At 43.8% G+C, this 23,416-nt stretch overlaps 1 protein-coding gene across 1 annotated transcript in view; it reads left to right on the plus strand.

The window, feature by feature from the left end:
* Positions 1-1,725: 1,725 nt before the first annotated feature.
* WIF1 (WNT inhibitory factor 1) overlaps positions 1,726-23,416 on the plus strand; it is a 62,357-nt gene continuing 40,666 nt past the window's right edge. Inside the window, exons 1-2 of the mRNA XM_048500700.1 lie at positions 1,726-1,913; positions 3,044-3,183. Of these exons, the coding sequence (XP_048356657.1) occupies positions 1,763-1,913; positions 3,044-3,183 (291 nt within the window). The 5' untranslated portion in view covers positions 1,726-1,762. The remainder of the gene's footprint in view (positions 1,914-3,043; positions 3,184-23,416) is intronic.

Below are 23,416 nucleotides of genomic sequence, written 5' to 3' on the forward strand. Positions count from 1 at the left end.
CATTCACAAACAATTATCCTGAGGCTGTGATCCTATATACATTCTTTTGGAAATAAGCCCAACCCACTTGAATTCTGTGAGATTTTCTTGCAAAAAAAACACATGTACAGTTGTGTATAGCTTCAATACAGGCATTTTTCTTGAACTATGTTTTTGGAAGCATCAACCTGATATCCCCCGTTTGTTTCCCCACTCCTACACATGAAGCCTGCTGGGATACCTTGGGTTTAGTCACAGAGAATTCTCTCAGCCCCACCTACTTGCACAAGGTAGCTGTTGTGAAAGGGCTGACTGTAAACCACTTTGAGACTTCTAAAAGGTAGAGAAAAGCAGGGTAAAAATACAGCTCTTAATTGTCCATTTCACGAGCTTTTCCTTATGCCAGATTGGCAGTCTGAACTGTCGTATAATCGTTGGACGGACGAACAAAGCCGGAAGACGTTGGTACAACATCTGGGTTGGACAGGCGTTTTAACATGGTGGTTAACGGCGGTGTGGAAGTTGGTTGGGTGGTGGACGTATAACGGTACGTGCCGTGCCTCGCTTCCATCGTTCGTATGTCTCGACAGTGCAGAATGGAACTCATCCATACATATTTTCAGCCAGTAGAAGCAATCAGCAGTATATATAAGAAACAAGACCAAAAATAGTATTAATTCACAGAAATAACAGTCAAAATTCAATCTTGTAAAGAAAGAAAATACTATTAGGCATGTGACTAGGGCTGGACTGTTCGCTGCCTAGTGTTAATTTTTTTTAAATCATTAACTCATCTCACAAATTCACAGAATACAATTGGAGGCAAGTGCTGACTTCATGCGCTGCTCAAATACGGTGGAGATCGTTATGAAGGGAAGTGCGGACTGATTGCTGGATAAATTCGACTTCAGGCGGACGGGCCACTAAAGTTCGTGCAACGGTCTGCATTTGAATCGTGGCTCATCGTTCGGGCGTGCATGGAGCGTTCGATGGGCTGATGTTCGAAACTGATCACTCGACGAGCAGGCCTGGGGTGAAATCTTGTTGTTATCTAACCCTGTTTCTTTGCCATGTATGCCTCTGATGGTCAATATGTCACCGTTCATTTCTTCACTAAGCTCTCTTTTTTTTTTTGTCTCAGTCCAAGGGAACCAGTTTTGTGTTCATGTTGAAAGATGTATTTCTAAAAAAAACCGAGAGAACGAGCTGAACCAGAACAGGACTTCGAACGTTCATGAACGGGATGACGATATGACACAAAGAAGAACCAGATGGCAATCAATGGCTTCAGCAGCGATCCTTTAAAAAAAAACAAAAAAAACCATTGTTTTGCTCAAATGGACACACGTAGCATGCCAAGGCCTTGAGGGATGAAAGGTTATATTCGCTGTAAAACGAAGACCTATTTCTGTGGGATATCCCCCGGCCCAGGTTTTACATGCCGGCCCGCTCTGACCTGATGCCCGGCGCTTCTGGCAGGGGATCCTGGGTGCCCTGCGCCTCCTAGCGGGGCCAAGCGGGAGCGCCTGCTCCTGTCCCTCTCCCCGGCACGTCCCCCTCTTGGCAGTCCCGCCGCTCACAAAACTGCGGAGGCTGCCAAGAGGCAAACCCACCACCGCGGACGGCAGGCGAAGAAGCAGGCGGCCCCTCCGCTCAGAGCGTGCCGAGTGGAGTCTCTTATGGTCGCGTGTGAACCGGACGGAAGGCGTATCCATCGACATTACCGGTGGAACGGCAAAGGAAGGACGTTCAGGCGGAACTGGAACTTTAAGCGACCCGCAGCATGGCCGGTACAGCCAGCCCCCTCCGCGCCTCCGCGCTGTGGCTTTGCGGAGTCCTGTGTCTTGCCAGCTTGCCGCCTCTCCGCGCCGCTCAGCGCCAGGAGGACACGCTCTACATGTGGATCGATGCTCACCAAGCCCGAGTCTTGATAGGTAAGCCGGGGCGGGGTGCAAGGAGGGGATCTTACCTCCACAGTGGCTTCCACCTTCTACGGACTCGGCGCTGGCGGGGGCGGGTGGGAATCTTCTCCGAACAACTTCATTCTTGGGCAGGCTGTACCAGATAGAGGACGGGTGTCGGTGACATATTAGGGTCTCTCTGGAGTCATTTTGCCGCGCCACTGAAAGGCATGTCAGTTGGGGCTTGAAGAGGAGCATTCTGTAAAGGCTGTTCACCTTTTTGTTATCTAAATTCACTTTGTTCAAATGCTCTTCTTTGCATGCACCCCATGGAAACTGACAGTGCGGGGCAAGCAGTGATCTCTCCTTTGAACATGCCAGTTTTTCTACCTGGAAAGCTCTTCCATGCACTCCAGGGAAATTGTGAAAACTGTAACCAGACTGGGCACTATGATTCATTGTACATGTGTGTATTTTCCACAGTAAACCCACTCCTTTTCTGTGTAAACAGTGTCACATGTGATGATCTCACATACACGTCCATTACAGTGAATACACACTGTAGCCAATGACAGCTTTGTCCTGTATGGATGAATATGAAATTGTCATGCATGGTAGTCTAACAGGGGGGTAGCTGTTTTACTCTATTGCAGCAAAATAAAACCTAAGCCCAGTAACACCTTAAAGACTAACAGAGTTTATTTCCCCATAACCTTTCATGAAAAAAAAAACGAGGTCTGGCTCCTGAAAATTTGCTAGTGTTCAAAAATGCCACAGAACTCCTGCTTTATCTTACTGCAGTCTGTCTGATCTGCCTACGACCAGGGGAATAAAATTCTCAGAGCCTTGGTCAACTTGGGAATGTTATTGGCTTTCATACGATGTTCTGGTTGAACATGGATGATGAGGAACAGAGGGCAAAGAAAATCTCTCCTGTGACAGCCACAGAGACTCTTATCAGTCCTGCAGTTTGCAGGCATGCATTTTACACAGTTCCCCCTCTATAGATGTGTTTTCCGGATAGCAGCTTTGAACAGCTCTCTTGGGTTGGTGGGGAGAGCATCTGTGATTGAATGTGAAGATGCTTCAGAGTAAAATGTTTTTCATCCCACATTAGGATGAATTTCCCACCCGTTTCCAGTTAATGAATGGTTTCTTTTTAGGTTTTGAAGAAGATATCCTGATTGTTTCAGAAGGGAAAATGGCCCCTTTCACTCATGATTTCAGAAAAGCCCAGCAAAGGATGCCAGCAATCCCTGTCAATATTCATGCAATGAATTTTACCTGGCAAGCAACTGGCAGGGTAAGTAGAACCTGAGATTGGAACCGCTGTGGTGGAGAAGCCCAGGGCTGGTAGCAAAAAGAAGCAAGACTTTTAGCTGGAGCAAATATTTGGGTTATAAAAAATTATGGAAAGAATTTCAGAGATGTGCCAAAAAAGTTGTTACAGAGTGGTAGCTTGAATAATCTGTCATGAGAAATATTAATAAATCAAACCATAGTGAGCAAAAGTAAACAGTGCTCCTTTTCCTCATTCTTCAGGAAACAGTGTCCCTAAATAAATAGTTCACAATTTAACCCAGGAAAATATCAAATATAAAGAATATATAGAATAAAAATTCTATTGTATGCATATAAAATGGATATAACAAAAATCTGAAAACATGTGCAACTGCGTTAGGTTGAGCCAGACCATTGATCTATCAAGGTCAGTGTTGTCTATTTACCCTGGCAGATTATGCTTAAAGAGGTAAAGATAGTCCTCCGTGTAAGGACTGGCTGACCCATGCAGTGATGTCACATCACAACATTTTCTAGGCAGACTGTTTTTAAAGGGTGATGTGCCATTGCCTTTCCAGTTGTCTACACTTTACCCCCAGCAAGTTGGGTACTCATTTTAACAACCTCAAAAGGATGGAAGGTTGAGTCAACCTTGGACTGGCTACTTGAAACTGACTCAAACTTAGGTTGTGAGCAGAGATTAGACAACAGTACTGCAGCTTACCAGTCTGCATATGAAAAAAAACTCTTAGCAGATAAAATATACCTATCAGATTTTTTTAAAAAAACTCAGGCTTATAGAAAACGAGCTTGATAACTAGCAAGGAGAATTCTAACTATGTTTGTGCCTTTAAATAATGTTCTTGAAAGCATTTATGCAACACTTCTGTGATTCAAACAAATAATATTTACAACTGTCTTATAAAGTAGGTCAGCATTATTATCTTCACTGGGTTCAGGCTGAGAGTTATCCTTACTAGAGGATAAACATCTAATAGACTCTGAACGTGAACCCTAATCCAGGCAAGACTAACATTTCCTAACTCTGAGCTTAGTTTTTTACATTAAACTCATTAGCAGTGCATAAAGTCAGTTGATCGTAATTGACTTAGATGGGCGTAATGCTACTCAGGATTTGTACTGCTACCCCCTGTGCTATTAGATTTGTGTCACTGTTGGTATGCCTATAGATTCAGGGTGACAACCACAGTTAAAATGAACACCTTCAGACTTTACCATACATTTAAAAATGTCAAACCTGGAAAATTGCAATGGACTGGCCATGAAGAGTTTGATTTGTGTTTAACAGCTTTGGTATTTTGGTATCATCTGATCAGGCAAAAGCCATTTATACATGTGGTACTTACCCCAAGGCTGTTTGTTTTACAGTGGGGTCTTCCCATATTTGTTAGTTGGCCCACCATGAAGTGCTCTTCTGATTTCTCTAAGCCAAGCCACCATTTTGCCTGTCCCCTGTTTCTGGATCATATCCTCAACCTCCATTTTGGGAGATTGCATGTCACCTTTTGGAGGGGTGCATTTCAATGTTTTATTGCTCCTGCAACAAATCTAAAGTGTTAAAACTAAAAAATTGATCCCTCAGAAATGACAGATGAGGAGTAGGGAAAACTGCCCCTGTGTGGGTGGGAGAAGGTGGAGAAGAGCAGAAAACCCCAAACCAGCAAAATGAACACCAGTCTCCTGTGCTTTCCCTGCACGGACAGGGGGGAAAGTTGCACTGCCACTTTCCAGAAACCGCAGGGATTACTGGATTTACACCCGGGAGTAGTAAGTTTGCAGAATTAGGGGAGGGGGCAGGAAGCTGGGCACAGCAGGAATACAGTCAAGGGAATGTATGCTCACTGCGGGACAGACCACAAGTGCATAAATGGCCAAAGTTTATTTTGGTTACATCTCTAAGAATGTCATGTAAGACATACTTCGAAAACCAAACACATACATGGTTTGGTACACTGACAATGCTCATATGAGTGAATTTACAAATGAGGTTAAGCGTGAAACTTCAGAAAACATGCTTCTGAGTTTTGGGTTGGATTTTTCCACCATTTTCTGCATTTTACTGGGCGGTGTTTTTCAAAGGCTCATGGTGAAGGCAGACTCTGAATGAGTCTCTCAATAAACAGGAAAGTCTTTTTAAGACAAGCTTTGTCCCTGCATCTATGTTGTCTTTTATTTGGCATGCTAGCTATCCCATTTTATGCCAATGGAAGCATACTATATTCTGCATCCCTCTATTTTATCAATACAAGAACTCTGTAAGATGGGCTAGGCTGAGAGAATGAGTGGACCAAGGTCACTCTCCAACAGAATGGAGATTTAAATATGGTTCTCCCAGACACTCTAACCCCCACAACGTACTGGCATTGTGATTTGTAAATAGCAATACTTTGCAATAGCATGCAACTTTAAATGAGGCTATAACTAAAAATGTAGCAGTCCTAATAGCCTATACCAAATCTTGTCAGAGTTCAGAAGCTAAACAGAATCTGTTCTTGGATGGGAGACCACCAAGGAAGACCAAGGCTGCTATGCAGAAGATGGCAATGGCAAAACACATCTGCTCATCTCTGGCTTTAAAAATCCCATACAGTGGAACGTCATGAGGTAGCCATGAGTCAGCTGCAATTCGCCAACACACTTTACCTTTATAACTAAAATAGAAAGTAGAAAGTGGATACTTTATAGAGGGTTTGCTATAGAATTAACTACCTTCTTCTCACTTTCTCTCTACCCTCCCCATTTGTTTAGTCTTCACCCATTTTGTTTAATATTTGCTGTGGCAGCCATGCAAAATAAGTAATAAGAGGAAAGAGCAAATGTGTCACCATGATGGGTTGGGTTGGGTTGGGTTTGATTACCATGTGGAGGTCTGCTGTTGTAGTTTCATGTGCCCCCCTTCCTCAGTCCATTTGCCTGGGGCAAAAGGGGATTGGCTGCCAGTCAGCCATGTTTAGCTTGAGAGTTAGTTTTTAAGCTTCTTTTACATTGTGCATTTACATACAATATGTCTTTGAGCATTAAGTAGTTGTAGGGCTTTCCATGACATTTCTTTTGTTTTTCTTCTTTTTTTACAATATGTAAAAATGTGGTTATCTAAGAGAGTGGCAGAAGTATTAAAAACTGTACAAACAAAATGGAGGTGATACAGTGATAAGGACAATGCTTCAAAGCAGCAGGTTTTGTAGCACAAAACGCAGTGTTTTATACTTTGCATATTTGAAAAACCTGGTACCAAATTCATTCAAAACTGTTACAAACCCTATAATTGCTTACCCTGTAGCCGTGATGGGGAACCTATGGCATTCCAGATGTTCATGGACTACAATTCCCATCAGCCCCTGCCAGCATGGCCAATTGAAGATTCTTTACTCTCTGTAAGGCAGGATGTCTATGTCTGAATTGACTTGTGGTTTAGAATTCTGGCTTGTGGAAAATAAATAAAATCTACTGTAGACTGAATTTGTATATCATGAAGAACCAAAGTTTGCCTGAACTGGGAAGCCCAAGCCTTAGTTGCCCTGTGCATGAAGGAAGAAGCACTTGTTTGAACCTGACAGCAGTCCATGTTCATGTGTATCTCAGCTTAACTGGTACTTGCACTGACATCTGAATCCAGCTCAACTGTAGGGAAGCCCTGAGTCACAAGCATTGCTGTTAAGCTTTTTCCTTCATAAAGAAAAAGAAGTAATTCACAAAGCAGGAATCTTCCTGCTACAGAAAATACTTATATATTAGAGTGATTCTATTTTGTTTTAGCTTCTCTCCTCTTTCTCAACCAAGGAGGATAATGAAAAATAAATTGGCAGCTATCAATTTAGCCACACATAAAAGTATAGGAATGTGTGTGAATAGCTATGAAATCTTACATAAAAGCAGAAAGATATTCCAATTTTCCCACTCAACTGTTCAAGATTCAGGTCCTTGTCTTTTTATTACACAATTTTTAGCCAATAACTATGCAAGTGTCCAACAGAGACATAAACTCTCTTGGATGCTAGGGCAATTGTGTACAACCCTCCACCGTGAACAATACTTTCACTATGCTTTCATGTCACCCAGCAGGATATATACAATCTTTTTAACTTCCATACTGCAGTTGCAATGTGGAATGTGGATATACTTATGGACACAACTAAGAAAACCTGGGAATCTCTGTATCAAAAACAACACTCTGAACTTTTAATATTTAGATTCAGTTCTGCTGTGGTATTTTGCATCTTGGTGTTGTAGACATGCCACCAGAGATCAAAGAATCATGCTGTAGAGATCCCACTTCATTTAGCAAAGAGGCATGTGCCAGCCATCTGTGTAGCTGCTGACAGAAAACAGCAGTAAATTTTTCAAACATTTGCCAAAAAGGCTTTATTGCTCAGCAGAGATGAATTACAAGGTACCTTGTAAGGTACATCTGGTTTGCATAGTAATTTACATGGCATATATGTAAACTACAGAATTACTCTCTTTTTTCATAGCAGCATTGACTTTTGGAAAATATAGTATTTTCTATGTGTACATTTCTCAAACAAAGACAAAGTGCTTTGACTATAACTACAAGCACAGTTAATTGCTTTTCTTATTTTGGCAACAGTTGGCATTCATACTGAAGGCAGCAGGAATCAACAAAATGGCTGGTCTGAGCAGCAGTGGTTGCACCAGGGAGATCAGGAGGTTGGGCTACTACAATACCCCATGCTGCACAGGGGCAGGTACTCCATCTAGTCCAGGGGTAGGGAACCTGCGGCTCTCCAGATGTTCAGGAACTACAATTCCCATCAGCCCCTTTCAGCATGGCCAATTGGGGCTGATGGGAATTGTAGTTCCTGAACATCCACCCCCCCCCCCCCCCACCCCCCCCCCCCCCCACCCCCCCCCCCCCCCACCCCCCCCCCCCCCCACCCCCCCCCCCCCCCACCCCCCCCCCCCCCCACCCCCCCCCCCCCCCACCCCCCCCCCCCCCCACCCCCCCCCCCCCCCACCCCCCCCCCCCCCCACCCCCCCCCCCCCCCACCCCCCCCCCCCCCCACCCCCCCCCCCCCCCACCCCCCCCCCCCCCCACCCCCCCCCCCCCCCACCCCCCCCCCCCCCCACCCCCCCCCCCCCCCACCCCCCCCCCCCCCCACCCCCCCCCCCCCCCACCCCCCCCCCCCCCCACCCCCCCCCCCCCCCACCCCCCCCCCCCCCCACCCCCCCCCCCCCCCACCCCCCCCCCCCCCCACCCCCCCCCCCCCATCAGCATGGCCAATTGGGGCTGATGGGAATTGTAGTTCCTGAACATCTGGAGAGCCGCAGGTTCCCTACCCCTGATCTAGTCTTTGCAGGTGCAGATCTCTTCCCTCCTCACCTATCACATGCAGCTGCCATAGGTGCATTCTAGTCAAGCTTTCTATTCTTTCTGTTCAGCAGCGCTAATGACCTTCCATAGCGGCTGGTAGAGCAAACAGCACAGCTAGAATCAACAGCAAGCAGAGACAACTAAACATGGTTTTATCTTCATCCCCTTGTAACACTGCAGAAGACAATCATCTTTAAAAGAGACAAGTAGAGGCTGTAGGCAAAAAGGAGGGAACACTGATCCCCATTTAGGTTGCTTCCTAATGAAGCCTCTCTCCCTCAACTGTAGGCATACCCAAAAAAGGAGAGATATCCTGTCACATTATCTCCTTCCCTAAACATCATTATTCAGTATTCTAGTCAAAATAGGTATGTGAGACAAAGAAGGCTATGAGTACTGCAGATCTCAATTTGACCAGCTTTCCAGACCGCCAGCTCAAGAACTAATTTTCCATGCTATAAAATAACATAAAGTAAGAAGATATCTGGTACCATGAAAAAGTCAAAGGCATTCCTACATCACAGGGATATTAACTGCATACAGTAATCCCATACCAGATTAAGTATAAGATTTTCAAAATAAGATTTTCAAGAGACCCAGCAACCTTTCCTTTCAACAGGTAACATTTGTTTCTAAAACTTTGATAAAATTATTGAAAGCATGTGCAGAATACATTTAATATACTAATGTGCAATCCTAGAAATGTTTATCTCCATATTATGTAAATCTCCGTATTAAGTAGGATTAATTCTCAAGTAAGTATGTACAGTAGTGCATCCTGAAAGAGATTTTTTTTATTTGGATAACAATGATTATTTTGGGTGGGGTGAAGTTCCAACCTTTTTTCAACACTGAAAAAGTTACTTTTCAGAATCCACCTTCTTCAAATTCTCAGAGTCAAGAGAAAGGTTGAAGGACACTTTCCCATTCAAAAACCATTAATTTTGCTGCAGCTGCAGCAAAATATCACTGCAGGAGACGTATCTATTAATCATCCTCTCCAGGATTTCCTCCTTTTATGAACAGCAAATGGCTGTCTTGTTCTGAGATTGAAGAGGAAGTTCTAAATATCCTGAGCAAAATGGGCATGTGTACCAAAAATACCTGAATTTGTTCTCTTGTACAGTTCTGAATTATGGGTTGATGGTGGCCTTAAAGAGACAGTACATTAGTATATTGTGCCTTTGGTAGCTTAATAATGGTCCCTCTGAGAAACTCTGAGTCATTTTTTCCCTTCCTCCTCCATGGGGAAAAAAGTTTGAGAGGAAGTGTCAATGGATTTTGATGGAACCGCTTTCAGTTTCCATTCTCTCCGTGTCAAGTGACAGCACTTTAAATGTGACTTTAATTTTCTTCACCACCAGAGCAGAGAAGATTTGCTAGTGAGCACAGATTTGCCCTGAACTTTTCCCTTTGCTCACCAGCAGCCCCTCCCACTCCCTCCCACCCCCATTCACACCTCTCCCTCTTCCCCTTTTCAGATTTGTTATTACTTCAATTTTTGTTATTTATTATATTGATATGTTGATGTAATCACTGTAAAATCACTTACTTTTATTGCATTTAAAAACCTCCAAATGGCAAATTAGCCATTTCTCTCTCACTTCCAGAGTCAATCCAGTCAGGGCTGTGTTTATCTAAGTGCTAGGCACGCTGAAGTTTAAGGCCTAAAAATCTAGGGAGCCTCCAGCCAAGGTGTATTATATTTTTGACACTGTGTCACAGACTTTTCTTACACATGCTGTAATAACATAGTCCAGTCTCTGAACAACCCTTCAGTAATTTTCCTTATGTAGCCCTTTGTCCACTAGGGGAGCTTAAGAGTTAGATAGTCCATATAAGAAAGAAAGGTGCAATCTTCTCAGATTCACTAGAGGTCCTGACGCTGCAGGTAGTTTTTCTCAGAAGGACTCCAATCTTGTTATTAACTACATATTAATATTCTAGGTATGATAATTTCTTATACATTGCTGGAAGGGGGGCCCATGTTTATATTAATTGGCTATTAACCTGTTCACTGGAACATCGGTTTTCATCGGTAATCCATTTGGAAACATCTGACGAAAACCGAAACCGACGAAAACCGAGGCTACGCAATCGGAGCAGGAGAAACGCAAAAGTCTCAGCAAATTTTGTCAGCACACTGATGAAATCCAAGGTGACTGATGAAAACTGAGACAAAAACCGGCTGAAAACACCCAACGAAAAACGAAATAGATGAAAACTGATGTCGAGGATAACTGAGGTTCCACTGTATTTTTAATTCTAGGCTTTATTTCATGCTTAATTTTATTATTTATTCCATGCGCTGATCACTGTTTAAATTTGGAGAGCCATTCGGCTGCTCACTGCTGTCTTGATGCAGTGAACTGTTTTGGCATTATCAATGAAATGTAAACCTTTTTTCATCCTCCACAAAGATATGGGCAGTTCTAAAATAATTTCTACAACCCAGAGGCATAGCTGGTACATACTGCGCCCAGTGAGCCCTCTGTGTTTTCCGCTGCGCTTTGCCCCCAACACACACATTTACCTTTGTTCAGCCTGAAAGTGCAGGCTGGAAAAAGCGGCCTGTTCACTTGAGGCTGAGAATGGCCTGGTGGGAACTACACTTCCCAGGACACCTCAGTCAAAAGTGCCTAAATATTTGTCAGATACTAGGTAGGAGGCACATGCAAAAGCCGCAGAAGCTGTTTTGGAAAGTTACAGTTCTACCACTGATGCCCTCAATCATGTGTACTCTGATGTTAATGGGAAGGGTGGTACCAGGCTTCAAGATAACAATATTTTGCAGAAAATGGAAGAACTGGAATTGGTGTTTATGCTGCATTTTTGGACCCTTGTGCTTGGCCATTTTTACAGGGTCAGCAAAGTCATTCAGAAATTAGAATTGCTATTAAGTACTTGTGCAAATTTGTACAGTTTGTGTCAAGATTTTTGAACAAAATTACAGAAGATTTGGATGAGCTTGAGCAACAAGCAAAAACCACCTTGCCAAGTGTTAACTACAGAACAGGAGACAAAGAGTGAGGAAATGGCAGGGAAATTAGGGAAGTGCACCTGGTCCTGATGCTTTAGATGAACTTTATTTAAAATATAAGTTTAGAATTAAATCCTTTAGTCCTATATTAGATGCACTTCAAGCCAGTTTAAGAAGAACTACTGTGTATAGTGATACTGCACAGATGTTTTCCTTTCTTGCTAATCTGGCAGCAATTAAGCAAGAAATTCAACAAGGTGTTGAACTGTTGTTGGGACCATACCCTGAAGATGTAGACCTGAAACTTACTGATGAACTTTTGCACTTTCACTTGTATGTGAGACAAAGCCATAGGCCAATAGAAGGTCTGTCTTACACAGATCTTTATCAAATTATATACAAGGAAAAAATTCTGATGGCCTTTCCTAAAGTGTGACTATTTCTTTACTTAATGGTCACTAACTGCTTGGGAGATATATCTTTTTCAAAACTCAAAAATTAAAAATGAATTAAGGTCCACCATGTCTGAAGAGAGGTTGTCCACACTGAGCATTCTGTGCACTGAAAGTGACAAACTTAGACAAACACATTTTGATGAACTTTTGGATGATTTTGCTATGAGGAAGACTAGAAAAAACTTTTTAAGTCTTCTAGCCCAGGGGTAGGGAACCTGTGGCTCGAGAGCCGCATGCGGCTCTTCTGCCCTTGCACTGTGGCTCCACGAGCCGAGCCGCCGGCACCATCCTTGCCCGCCCTGCAGGCAGCAGGGCGGGCGCATCAACTGCCCACAGTCGGCTGGGCCGCACCACAGGCTTCCCTTCTCACCCGCCCCATTGGAGCAGGGCGGGCACTTTCCTGGCGGCCGGCGAGGCCAAGCCACCAGCTTCATCCTTGCTTGCCCTGCAGGCAGCAGGGCGGGCACATCCATGCGCTTCTCAGAATAAGCGGAGTAAAAGGTAAAAGAACCCCTATATATATAGTGTTATCTTTATTTTAAATGTCAAAAATTATTTGCGGCTCCAAGTGTTTTCTTTTCCCGTGTAAAACGGGTCCAAATGGCTCTTCGAGTGTTAAAGGTTCCCTACCCCTGTTCTAGCCCCATCCAAACCTCAGTTGATTGGCTGCAGCACTGTAACCACGCTGCTCCACCACTCCCAAAGGGGCTATCCAGGGGCACAGGAAGACTTCAAAAGTGTGAAAGACTCCCCACTGCTGAGAAGCCCACATTGGCCTTAATGGACTTACACTGCCCAAAAGGGTAGCATAAGTTCAATTTCTTGGCCACCAGTGCAATGTGCCCAATGGCTGGGAGGGAGCTGACAAACATTGGCCCTCTCCGCACACACAAGGCGACTCAGGTTTGACTCGTGTCTGCGGAAATCCGTTACCTGAGCTCGACTTCTCCGTTTCTCCGCACAGCAGCTGACTCGTGTCTCCGGAGCCGAGTTCAGAGGGCGGGATTACCTCCTTGCGTGTTCCGCTCCTCATTCCCGATTGGCTGCCGTTCTATGGTGGGAAACGTGAGTGCACGTCCCTTTTTTTCGTTTACCGACGTAGGAGCTACATAGGAGGATTTTTTAAAGGCTCACTTCTCGCTGCCGCCACGAGTCTCCCATTCTGCGCGTGGCCGAAAATACTGCACTGTGATTGGCTGGCTGGCAGAGGCGAGGCGAGGGAGATTCCGCACTCCGCTGGCTTCAGCTTGAGTGCAACCTGAGTTCACCAGGAAGTTGCACCTCCCAGTCGAGCTCAAAAATTTAACGGTGAGAGAGGGGTGAGCCAAGACAGACACGAGTCCAATGCTACAGATGTGCAGAGTACCCGGGTCGGACCTACGTCGAACTAAGGTCGAATCCTACAGTGCAGAGGGACCCATTGGCTTCTCCCCCAGTCCACCCCTGCTACGCCAGCAGCTGTGGAGGTACAGGGATATTCCACTGCTGGGGGAGGGCGGTGGCGGCTGCACAGCAGCAGTTTTGCCCATCTGCTGGGGTAGGTGCCCCAGAGATGGCAAATCCACTGGCATGGCCACCTCTCCACTCCCACAAGGAGATTTCCCCCCCTTGCATGGGACTGATAGTGTATTTGATTATTGTAGTTTATTTCTTAATATGTATTTTAAAAACAACTGTTTAATTTCAACATAAGGTAGGATCTAAAAGTGTCACACAGGCACTGTCAGGTAGTCATGATCATCTTAGTAACACTTCCCAGGCAAAAACCAAAAATTTAGATCTAGATTTTTAAACATGATATCAGTAAACTTACAATTTCATTTCCCTAAAACCCCCTGCTTATTCCACAAATGTTTACAAAGCTTGGTTATGACAAAAAAAAATCCAGTGTTAATTTTAACATTTATGCATTTTTTCCCAACCACCATACTATTTAACAATAACATCTTATGTCTGTTCTTTAAAGGAGGAATTGTGAATTGCAGAATTTTAAACACCTGCCATAATCCTCGGTTTTATTTAGGTGTAAAACACTCCTCCATCTTCCTCTGGTTGTGAGGGTGGGGGATTGGGAGGGAGGCCTCAAAGGTAGAAAAGCCTAGGGTCTCTCTTCGTCTAAATCCAGCCCTAGTTACAATTTTCAATGGACTGGAGGAGATATCTATAGGATAAATGGTGGGCTAACTATTTAATAACAAGCCTCTCCTCCTGCAGCAGGAAGAATGTGTGTGCATGTGTGTGTGTATGGAAGGGAGGGGAGAGAAAAGATATCAGTTCTAGGACATGGTCTTCTTCAGCAGAGTATGGTCCAGGTAATTGGCTTGCCTCTTTCTTTTTTAGAAAGAGAATACAATCTCAATATAATTGCAATCACAGGCATATTGACAAGGCCCTTTATCTGGCAACTACCAGGTGTGATGAGATCTGTATCTTTAAGAGGAGTTGATGCGCGGTGTTAAGAGAACCAGGAAAAGCAGAGTCCCATTGCAACTTCAGCAAGCAAGCTGAGAGCAGGCAGTGAATGCTTCCTTGCATGTAAACAGAGAAATGCGACAGGAACACACTACATCCCCACTGTGCAGCTAAGAGCCCTGAGGAAAGCGCTCCATACATAATGGGCCAGACAGTAAAATGACCTCTGCATATCCACACATCCTTTCAGTGCAGAGTTAAACAAAGACAAGGCTGAGGCTGACTCAGCTGCCTACTATTCCCTGACTTAGTTGCCTGCTATTCCCTGGTGAGGACAGTAAAGAGGCAAGCAGGAGGGAGTGGGGAGCAGCCTGAGTTGATGGGACACTGTCTCATTTGCCTAATGGACCAGCCTCCATATTTGCAGCTCAGATGACAGATTTCAGCACCAACCAATTATGAGTTCTTGATCATTCTAGAGCTTAGTGTAAAAAAATAATAATTATACCCAGACATTTCTGATGGTATCTACTGGCAAATTAAGTGGCTACCACTGCATGATTTTCTACTGGCAACTTGTTTAAGTTTAAAAACAACAACAACAACAAAGTTTTCTGATTGCAATTTGTTGCTGATAAAGCTTGTAGAAGTTAAATGTACTTCCCAATTATTATTATAGTGGAATCAAAGAAACAGGACAAGGCAACTGAATATCTGTTACAAGGGGCACATTACCAGTTAGAAGAGGAATAGAACTAGAAAGACATTAACACATAGAACCATTGTTCTGAGTGTGAATACTACAGGAAGCACTGGCTAGTTTTAGAAGGTTCCCACTTCATGATTAAAGTGAGCTCAAGAATATTGTCTACTTCGGCCAAAAAAACAGCTTGCGTGAAATCACACACCTTCAAGAAGAAATTGTCACAAAGGAAACATGTAAAATATCTGATTGTTTGTGTGAAAGAAAGTCACCTTCTGCTTAAAAATTATAAGCCTCCTACAGTTAATGAATAAATCAGGCCCCAGTTATGAAAGTTATAAAAGAATTATCTTTGCTAATCAAGACCCAAAATGCACATATCAGGAATTATGTGTAGAAAGCACATTGGTTCATTTTTCCTTCTTTCTTTTGGCAGGAACTGGGTTCTTTAATTGTGTAGTGGGAATTTCTCCCAATTTGCTGTTTGTATAAACAGTTTATTTTGGGCAAAAACTGAGAATCTACCCAGGGGCTTGAATCCAAAGTTTCTGTTAAGAGAAGGCATTTCCATCAAAGGGATGGAACTCCTCTGTTTCCTCTCTCCTACTAAAGCCTACTGAGGCCTGAAGTGGTGCTGTCATCCCCTTTACCTTTTGCCAAGAACAACATTTTGGGGAGATCAATGGGCTGCAGTTGAATGGAACAATCAGAAAACATCTACTCAGTTGACAGAAGGGCTTCCATTAATGGAAAATCTAGTCTGCATCCAACCCAAAGTGTTGGTATTCAAACTGAAATCTGTCACCTTTAAAATGTCTTGCAATAGATACTGTAACATTTTACTTGGGCATACCCTGAATTCCATGAGACAGCAGGTGTTAAGAATCACATACCAGAACACAACTGGTAACACAGTAAAAGTTGGTAGTACGCATGCTGTGCACTGTAAAATAAAAGTAATATAATGCTAACCACATATAATACAAAAAGTAACAACTCTGTTCTAAACTTATTTTCTTGGAAGCAGTCCTCAAATGAATTTGCTTTGAAAATGTGCTAAATGTACTAAATTCTTTCTTCAATTTATCAAATAAGTTCAGAAGAAATGGGCTTGAATGAGATGACCATCATTCTCTCCTTAATAGTAAAATTTCTCACTTCTCTTAGAAAAATTAATACCAGTCCTTGCTTATATGCATATACTAATTAATTTAAATATTGTTTCAAAATCAGCCATGACATAGCCTTAAGGGCAACTGGAGAGCAAAAAATTCACTCCAATTAAAAAAGATCACCCACACTTTGCCTTTAGTTTGTCTCCACAAATATAGCTTTCCTGCTGTACCTCTCAGTAGCCTTATTTAATACAGGAAATGGTTGGAATTAACAAATACTAACAAATAAAATGATAAACCAGTTTACTGTTAGGAATAATCCACTCAGTTTTATGTTTGTTATTGCACAAGGTAGTAACAATCTAGGTTTTTGCCTCATAAGATGTTCAATATTCACCCCATTGCTTGCTTTGTCCCTAAGCAAGTTTCACCCATGGACCCCAATTTTGGAGAGAGAGAGAATTTTTCTTTTGCATGCTGAGAGATTCTAGAATGCGGTGTTGGGTAAATGTTTACTTTTTGCTAAGGGTTCTCCTGTCAGATCCTATAAGACGCCTACTGAGAATTCTTCTGTGCACATTTGAGGCCACCAAGGGAAACTGAGACTTCTGGGCTGCAGTGACTTTAGCATCTCGTTACATTCAGCTTATTTTCCTTTTCACCCTGCTGAATTTAATTAGTACCCTTCTTTTATTTTCAAGAGTCTTGGCAGAGAAAGAGATCTGGATGAAAGGGAACTGATGATGCCTTTGCTTTGAAATTTCAAGGCCATGTTTATTGATAGAGAAAGCTTGAAATAAATGAGCTGAAGTGGTGTGCATACATCACTAAAGAGTGTGCGATATGCTTGCTTAATTGGAAAGCAATCCAGGCTGCTGTTTTCTTATGGACAGTGCCATGATCCACATAGTAGACAAGCAGTGACAGTACTATCAGAGGTGCCTTTTACTTTAATTAAACAAAAGGATGTGGTCACTCTAATCCAGAAGCAGTTTTCTACACCTACGGATGGGTTGTGGACACACTAGTTGTGCTAAATGGTATGGCATTATTAACAGCTATCACAGCCCAAGGCCACTGAAAAGGTTTCATCCAGTACAAAGGAAGCTGCTCCTCTGAGATGACAAATGAATAAAGAGGAACTACAGTATTGTCTAACAGCAAATACCGTGAATATGTTCAGTGTGATTATTGCATTATTTGCAAAAATGACAATGAATAAACGCAACGCAAAATTATCAATAACTGGGAAATAACATTTATATTTACCTCGCAAATGTGACATTTAATTTTTTACTGGACAATTAAGAACTAAGAATATTGACTACAGTTGATGTTTAAACTAGTGTTTAAATGTTATATTAGTTTGTATTAAGTATGATTATTATATTATATATTATTTATACATTATATAATACATAAATAATACATATTATATGGTATTATATTGTATATTATTATATTATAATTATTGTTGTATTATTATTTTAAAAATTAGTATTATTAAGGCAAAAGAGTTTGTGGCACTGTTTTTCTGTAAATAGAAAACAGAAAACAGAAAACAGAATCTTATTTTCTCAAAGCAATATCAGCCAGACCTTTGGATACTTAAATCCGATGACTGGAACCATGAACAGGCATGACAGATTCAAGTTCTGAGACAAGTTACAACTGTTTTCTAGATCAATACAACAATAGGCATCTGGGAAACTAGTAAGGCCTTTGGAAAAGAGATATTTTTTAACATTATGACTTAGAAAAAAGAAAAGGAAAGTTATCTATTTGAAGAAAATTAAATTATTGGCAAGGATAAATAAAACACGTCTCTGATAACTTTATAAATGAGCTAAATAAGGACAAAATCCAGAAAAATAAGGACAAATGAATAAGGACAAAATCCAGAAAAATATCTTATTTACTCACTAGAAATATTTTGATCAGGAAGAAAGACCAGGAAAACTCTTTGGCCCTTTCCACATGGGCCATGAACGGCGGCTTGGGGACGGCAAAAATGCCGTCCCCAGGCTGCCGTTCGCACAGGGGGCGCAGCTGCGTCGCAGCCGTGCCGCCCTCATGCCGGCCGCCCGTCCCGACGCCGGCGTTTTCCCAGTGCGCTTGGAAGCACACTTGTTGGGAAACACCGGCTGGAAGCCGCTGCCATGCGAACAGCAGCGGCTTCCCAGCTCTTCCCCCCCCACTCCCTCCCTGTAATTACCTTGTCCCCAGGCCTCCGGCGCGTCGCCGAGGCCTGGGGACACACCCCCCGCCCTGCGCTGCTGGAGCAGGCGCGCAGGGCCAGGGGGTGTGTCCCCAGGCCTTGGCAACGCGCTGGAGGCCCGGGGACACGCCGGGTCGCCCGGGTGCCAGCGCTCCGCAGTGCCGGCTGCCCGGCTCTTTCTAGGACCGTCCATGCGGACGGTCCTAGCGTCGTCGGGTTGGCCCATTCGTGCGGAAACGGCCTTTGATAATACAGTGAATTTTTAAAAGCAATAAAATTGTGACTACTTCATTAAGGAAGAACCAGGGTTCTATAGCATTTTATACTGTCCCGGGTTGGACTGCCAGGCAGAGGTAACAAGTTACAGCAGGGAACTGAGTCTAGTCAAAGGCGGATTCTGCATAGGCCAAAAACAGTGGTGTGAAAATGTTGTAAACCCTTTTACACCCTTTTAAACCATTTTTACACCGTTTTCACACTATTTTCACACCGCTGTTTTTTGCCTACACGGAATCTGCCCTGGAGTCCGTCAAGCAATTTCAGCATCAGAAGACCAGTCCAAGGATCAGAATGCACTGAGTCAACAAAGTGTTGCAGCAGTCATGTGCTTCATTGCGTCCAGGCTGGTAAGCTCTGTGAACCTGCAGTATGGACATTTGTGTTGCTCTAGCTTCGCAGACATCCCCCTCAAAACAAAAACAAAAAAAGGGAAAAACAATATGTGCCTGGGACTGCTAGGCTAAACAAACTCTATTCATCTACTTTTTACAGTGAAATAGCAAATGGATGAGCTGCAAGCAGAGGAAACCTCCATGGGGAATCTCCATGGAGAATCTGTTGCAGCACACAAAATGGTGGGCGCCACTGTGAAGCTGACAAGAACTCTGTTCAGCAGGTGGGGGAAAAGATCCGTTTTGACTGGCAATGGTTGTGGTCTCCCATGCTTCGGGAACACGACCTTCCAAAACGGATCCTTTCATAACATCCTAAAGACATTATATTTTTGCTGTGTGGAATCCACCATTCAAGCACAGATATGAAAAAGAAGGGGCGATTGGATCAGCTTCGTCAATTTCACATAGCAATGTTAATGTTCAGGCACACATACAAAGGAGGAGGAGCTAGTGAATCGGCTTTATCAATTCCATATAGAGTTAGCAATGTAATGTTGAGGTGAAGATACACTGTGTCAGCAGTTAGGAGCAAGTGAAATTGTATGTTACTGCAGCTCTGACTTGGCAGAAAAATGTGTTTAGGGGGTTGCTACATGTTTCTTAACTCCAGGTAATGGCATTTGCTACAGTACTGTTTTTTTTTTGGGGGGGGGGGGGTGCTTCCATTTTGTGTGGGTAATTCTCAGAGGTAGAACTGAGGTACCAAATTATGTAGGGTGGTGAGAACCACAAAGGATTGCGAAGAGCTCCAAGTGGACCTTGATAAATTAGGTGAGTGGGCTAAGAAATGCCAAATGCAGTTCAATGTAGCAAAATGTAAAGTGATGCACATAGGGGCAAAAAATCCAAACTTCACATACACGCTACAGGGGTCAGTGCTTTCAGTCACAGACCAGGAAAGGGATTTGGGCGTCTTAGTTGATAGTTCCATGGGAATGTCAACTCAATGCATGGCAGCTGTGAAAAAGGCAAACTCTATGCTGGGGATAATTAGGAAAGGAGTTGGTAATAAAACTGCAAGGATTGTCATGCCCTTATATAAAGCAGTGGTGCGACCGCACTTGGAGTACTGTGTTCAGTTCTGGTCGCCGCATCTCAAAAAGGATATCGAAGAGATAGAAAAAGTGCAGAGAAGGGCAACGAGGATGATTGAAGGATTGGAGCACCTTCCTTATGAGGAGAGGCTGCAGCGTTTGGGACTCTTTAGTTTGGAAAGGAGACGTCTGAGGGGGGATATGATTGAAGTCTATAAAATTATGCACGGGGTAGAAAATGTTGACAGAGAGAAATTTTTCTCTCTTTCTCACAATACTAGAACCAGGGGGCATTCATTGAAAATGCTGGGGGGAAGAATTAGGACTAATAAAAGGAAACACTTCTTCACACAACGTGTGATTGGTGTTTGGAATATGCTGCCACAGGAGGTGGTGATGGCCACTAACCTGGATAGCTTTAAAAAGGGCTTGGACAGATTTATGGAGGAGAAGTCGATCTATGGCTACCAATCTTGATCCTCATTGATCTCAGATTGCAAATGCCTTAGCAGACCAGGTGCTCAGGAGCAGCAGCAGCAGAAGGCCATTGCTTTCACATCCTGCATGTGAGCTCCCAAAGGCACCTGGTGGGCCACTGCGAGTAGCAGAATGCTGGACTAGATGGACTCTGGTCTGATCCAGCTGGCTAGTTCTTATGTTCTTATGTTCTTAACTGGAGGCTGAGACATTTTTTTTAATTGCTTTCCAATGTAAGTGCACCATAACACTGTTTGCAAAAAAGAAAAAAGGGACAAGAATTGTTCTTCTGCATCACGGATGATATCCCACCACCATTCAGAATAATACATTTTCTTCTGCATCACGGATGACATCCCACCACCATTCAGAATAATGCATTTTCAGCAGTAGTGTGTGAAGAGGCAAGGGTTATGGAGGTATGCAGAATGATTTCACAGAAAACATTTCCAAGATACAAGGTTTGACCACTAGGAACATCTGTGGTAAGCTGTGCACACAGAGAAGGCCTTATACTGTTCCTGTCTGCTTTGCTATGCACTAACAATTGAGCCTTTCGCTTAGATCGGCACTTCTCAACCTGTGGGTTGCGACCACTTTGAGGGTCAAACGACCCTTTCTTAGGGGTTGCCTAAGACTCTCTGCATCAGTGTTCTCCATCTGTAAAATGGATAAGTGTTAGGGTTGGGGGTCACCACAACATAAGGGACTGTATTAAAGGGTTGCGGCATTAGGAAGGTTGAGAACCACTGGCTTAGATGGTGAAGCAGTCAGAAGAGATTCAGGATGTAAAATAAAGATATATCACAGGCCCCTAACCTGGATGGTCCAGTTTAGAAGCCATGGTTAATATTTGGATAGGAGACTACCAAGGAATACCATGGTTGATATGTAGAGGAAGGCAAACCACCTCTGAATGTGTCTTCCCTTGAAAACCTTACCGGGTTGCCACAAGTCAGCTACTACTTGACAGTACTTGACACAAACACATCACTATAAGTTTAATTTATATTCAGATGACATTATTATATTTCTAAGTGACCAACTACAATCTGAAAAAAGATTAAAACATACTTGATGAGTATGGGGCAGTATCTGGTTATACATATGGTGGAATGCTCTACCTCCATCAGTCCGGGCCCTGCGGGACCTTGGTGAGTTCCGCAGGGCCTGCAAAACAGAGCTATTCCACCGGGCTTTTGGAGAGGCTGGCCGCGGTTTTACTGCCCCCCACTGAAACATCGGAATTGAAACTGAGGCTGCCATTCTCCATCCCTTGTTATTTCGGTCGGGCCCACTGTTGATTCTATCTGGGGCCGCCGCTCCCCCCTTTTTCCTCTTCTATTATTTAATTCTCCCTTTTAGCCTTGGGATTGGGCGCCCGTTTTTACCGTTTTATTGGTTTATTGTTTAAATTGTATATGATTGTTGCTGGATTTTAAATGTGTTAATTTATGCTGGATTTTAAATGTGTTAATTTATGCTGTTGGAGCTGCTGTCAGAGAACAGCCATGTTGGAAGCCGCCTCGAGCCCCTTGGGGAAGAGGCGGCCTATAAATTTGAAATATAAATAAATAAATAAATAAATATAATGTTTTTTAAGGTTAATAAACATATTCGAGGACATTTATGCTATGAAGTTAAATTGAGGGGAAATTAAATAGGAGTTAATAGATAATAAAGATCTATTCAAATGCAATTTTACTCCACTTATTTCTGAAAATCAAAGCAAAAATGGATACCGGTTCAAAACTGAATACCTCATTTTGGGGCAGAATTAACATTATATATACTCCCAACAATAATCTATATGTTTATTAATGTCCCAATTTTAATATAAGTTTAGAAAGTGCAAGAACTTTTAAACAGCTTAATTTGTGTAATAGGAAACCATGAATAACACCCCCATCCAAAGAAGTGGGACCAGCAAGCAGCCACACCAGCAGATTTGCCCTTCCTGGGGGGACTTGCTGACATGTGGCCACTGCAGCCCTCCCTGGAAGTGGGCCATGGTGCTGGATGTGGCACCAGCATCCCTACGCTCCCATGGCCACCATCAGTGAGCAAAGGCAGTCTGGGATTGGGCCAGGGGAGGAGCCAATGCGAGTCAGCTCTCTCCCAGTCATTGCTGCCATTGGCCTGGGCTTAAGACTTACACCACCAAAAAGGTGCATAAGCCTATTAATCCCAGGGGGGATTCCTGGCAACAGAGGGACTTTTTTGTATTTCAAGCCTTCCCTTGCTGCTGGGAAGCTCCATGGGAGTGACAACCTGGCCCTGCTGCAGCAGAAACATATTTGCCTAGGGCACAACCAATCCAGTTACGTGGGGATGCAAAATTGGCCCCTCACGTGACCAGAGAGTCAGACTTCGCCCTTCATCGGCCCTGCCCACATCGTCCCAGGGCAAAGGCAGGGAGGACAAAGTCCCTTGGCCTCGCCCCCATGCATCCCTGCTGCCAGGCCGAGGGAGAGGGGAGGGGGCAGCAGCATCCTGCACCGGTTCGGAACCTGTCAGGCTCTGATCCCAGCTCAGGCTGCAGCCAAGCTTGCCCTCCCCACCTTTATTGGAGGCCCCATGGGGTATCTGACGGAGGTGGGGAGGGGGCGGCTGCAACCTGCACCCAGCTTAGATCCAGCCGGGATCCGAGCTGGGCGCAGGCTGAAGCTGGACTTGCTCTCCCCACCTTTATTGGAAGCCCTGCGGGATATCTGATGGAGGTAGGGAGGGGGCGACTGCAGCCTGCACCCAGCTTGGATCCAGGTGAGATCCGAGCTGGGCGCAGGCTACAGCCAGCTGCTTTGCTGGGAAGAGGGGCTGCCGTCAACTCCCCT

Source organism: Sphaerodactylus townsendi, linkage group LG06, assembly GCF_021028975.2.
Source record: "Sphaerodactylus townsendi isolate TG3544 linkage group LG06, MPM_Stown_v2.3, whole genome shotgun sequence".
NCBI lineage: Eukaryota > Metazoa > Chordata > Lepidosauria > Squamata > Sphaerodactylidae > Sphaerodactylus > Sphaerodactylus townsendi.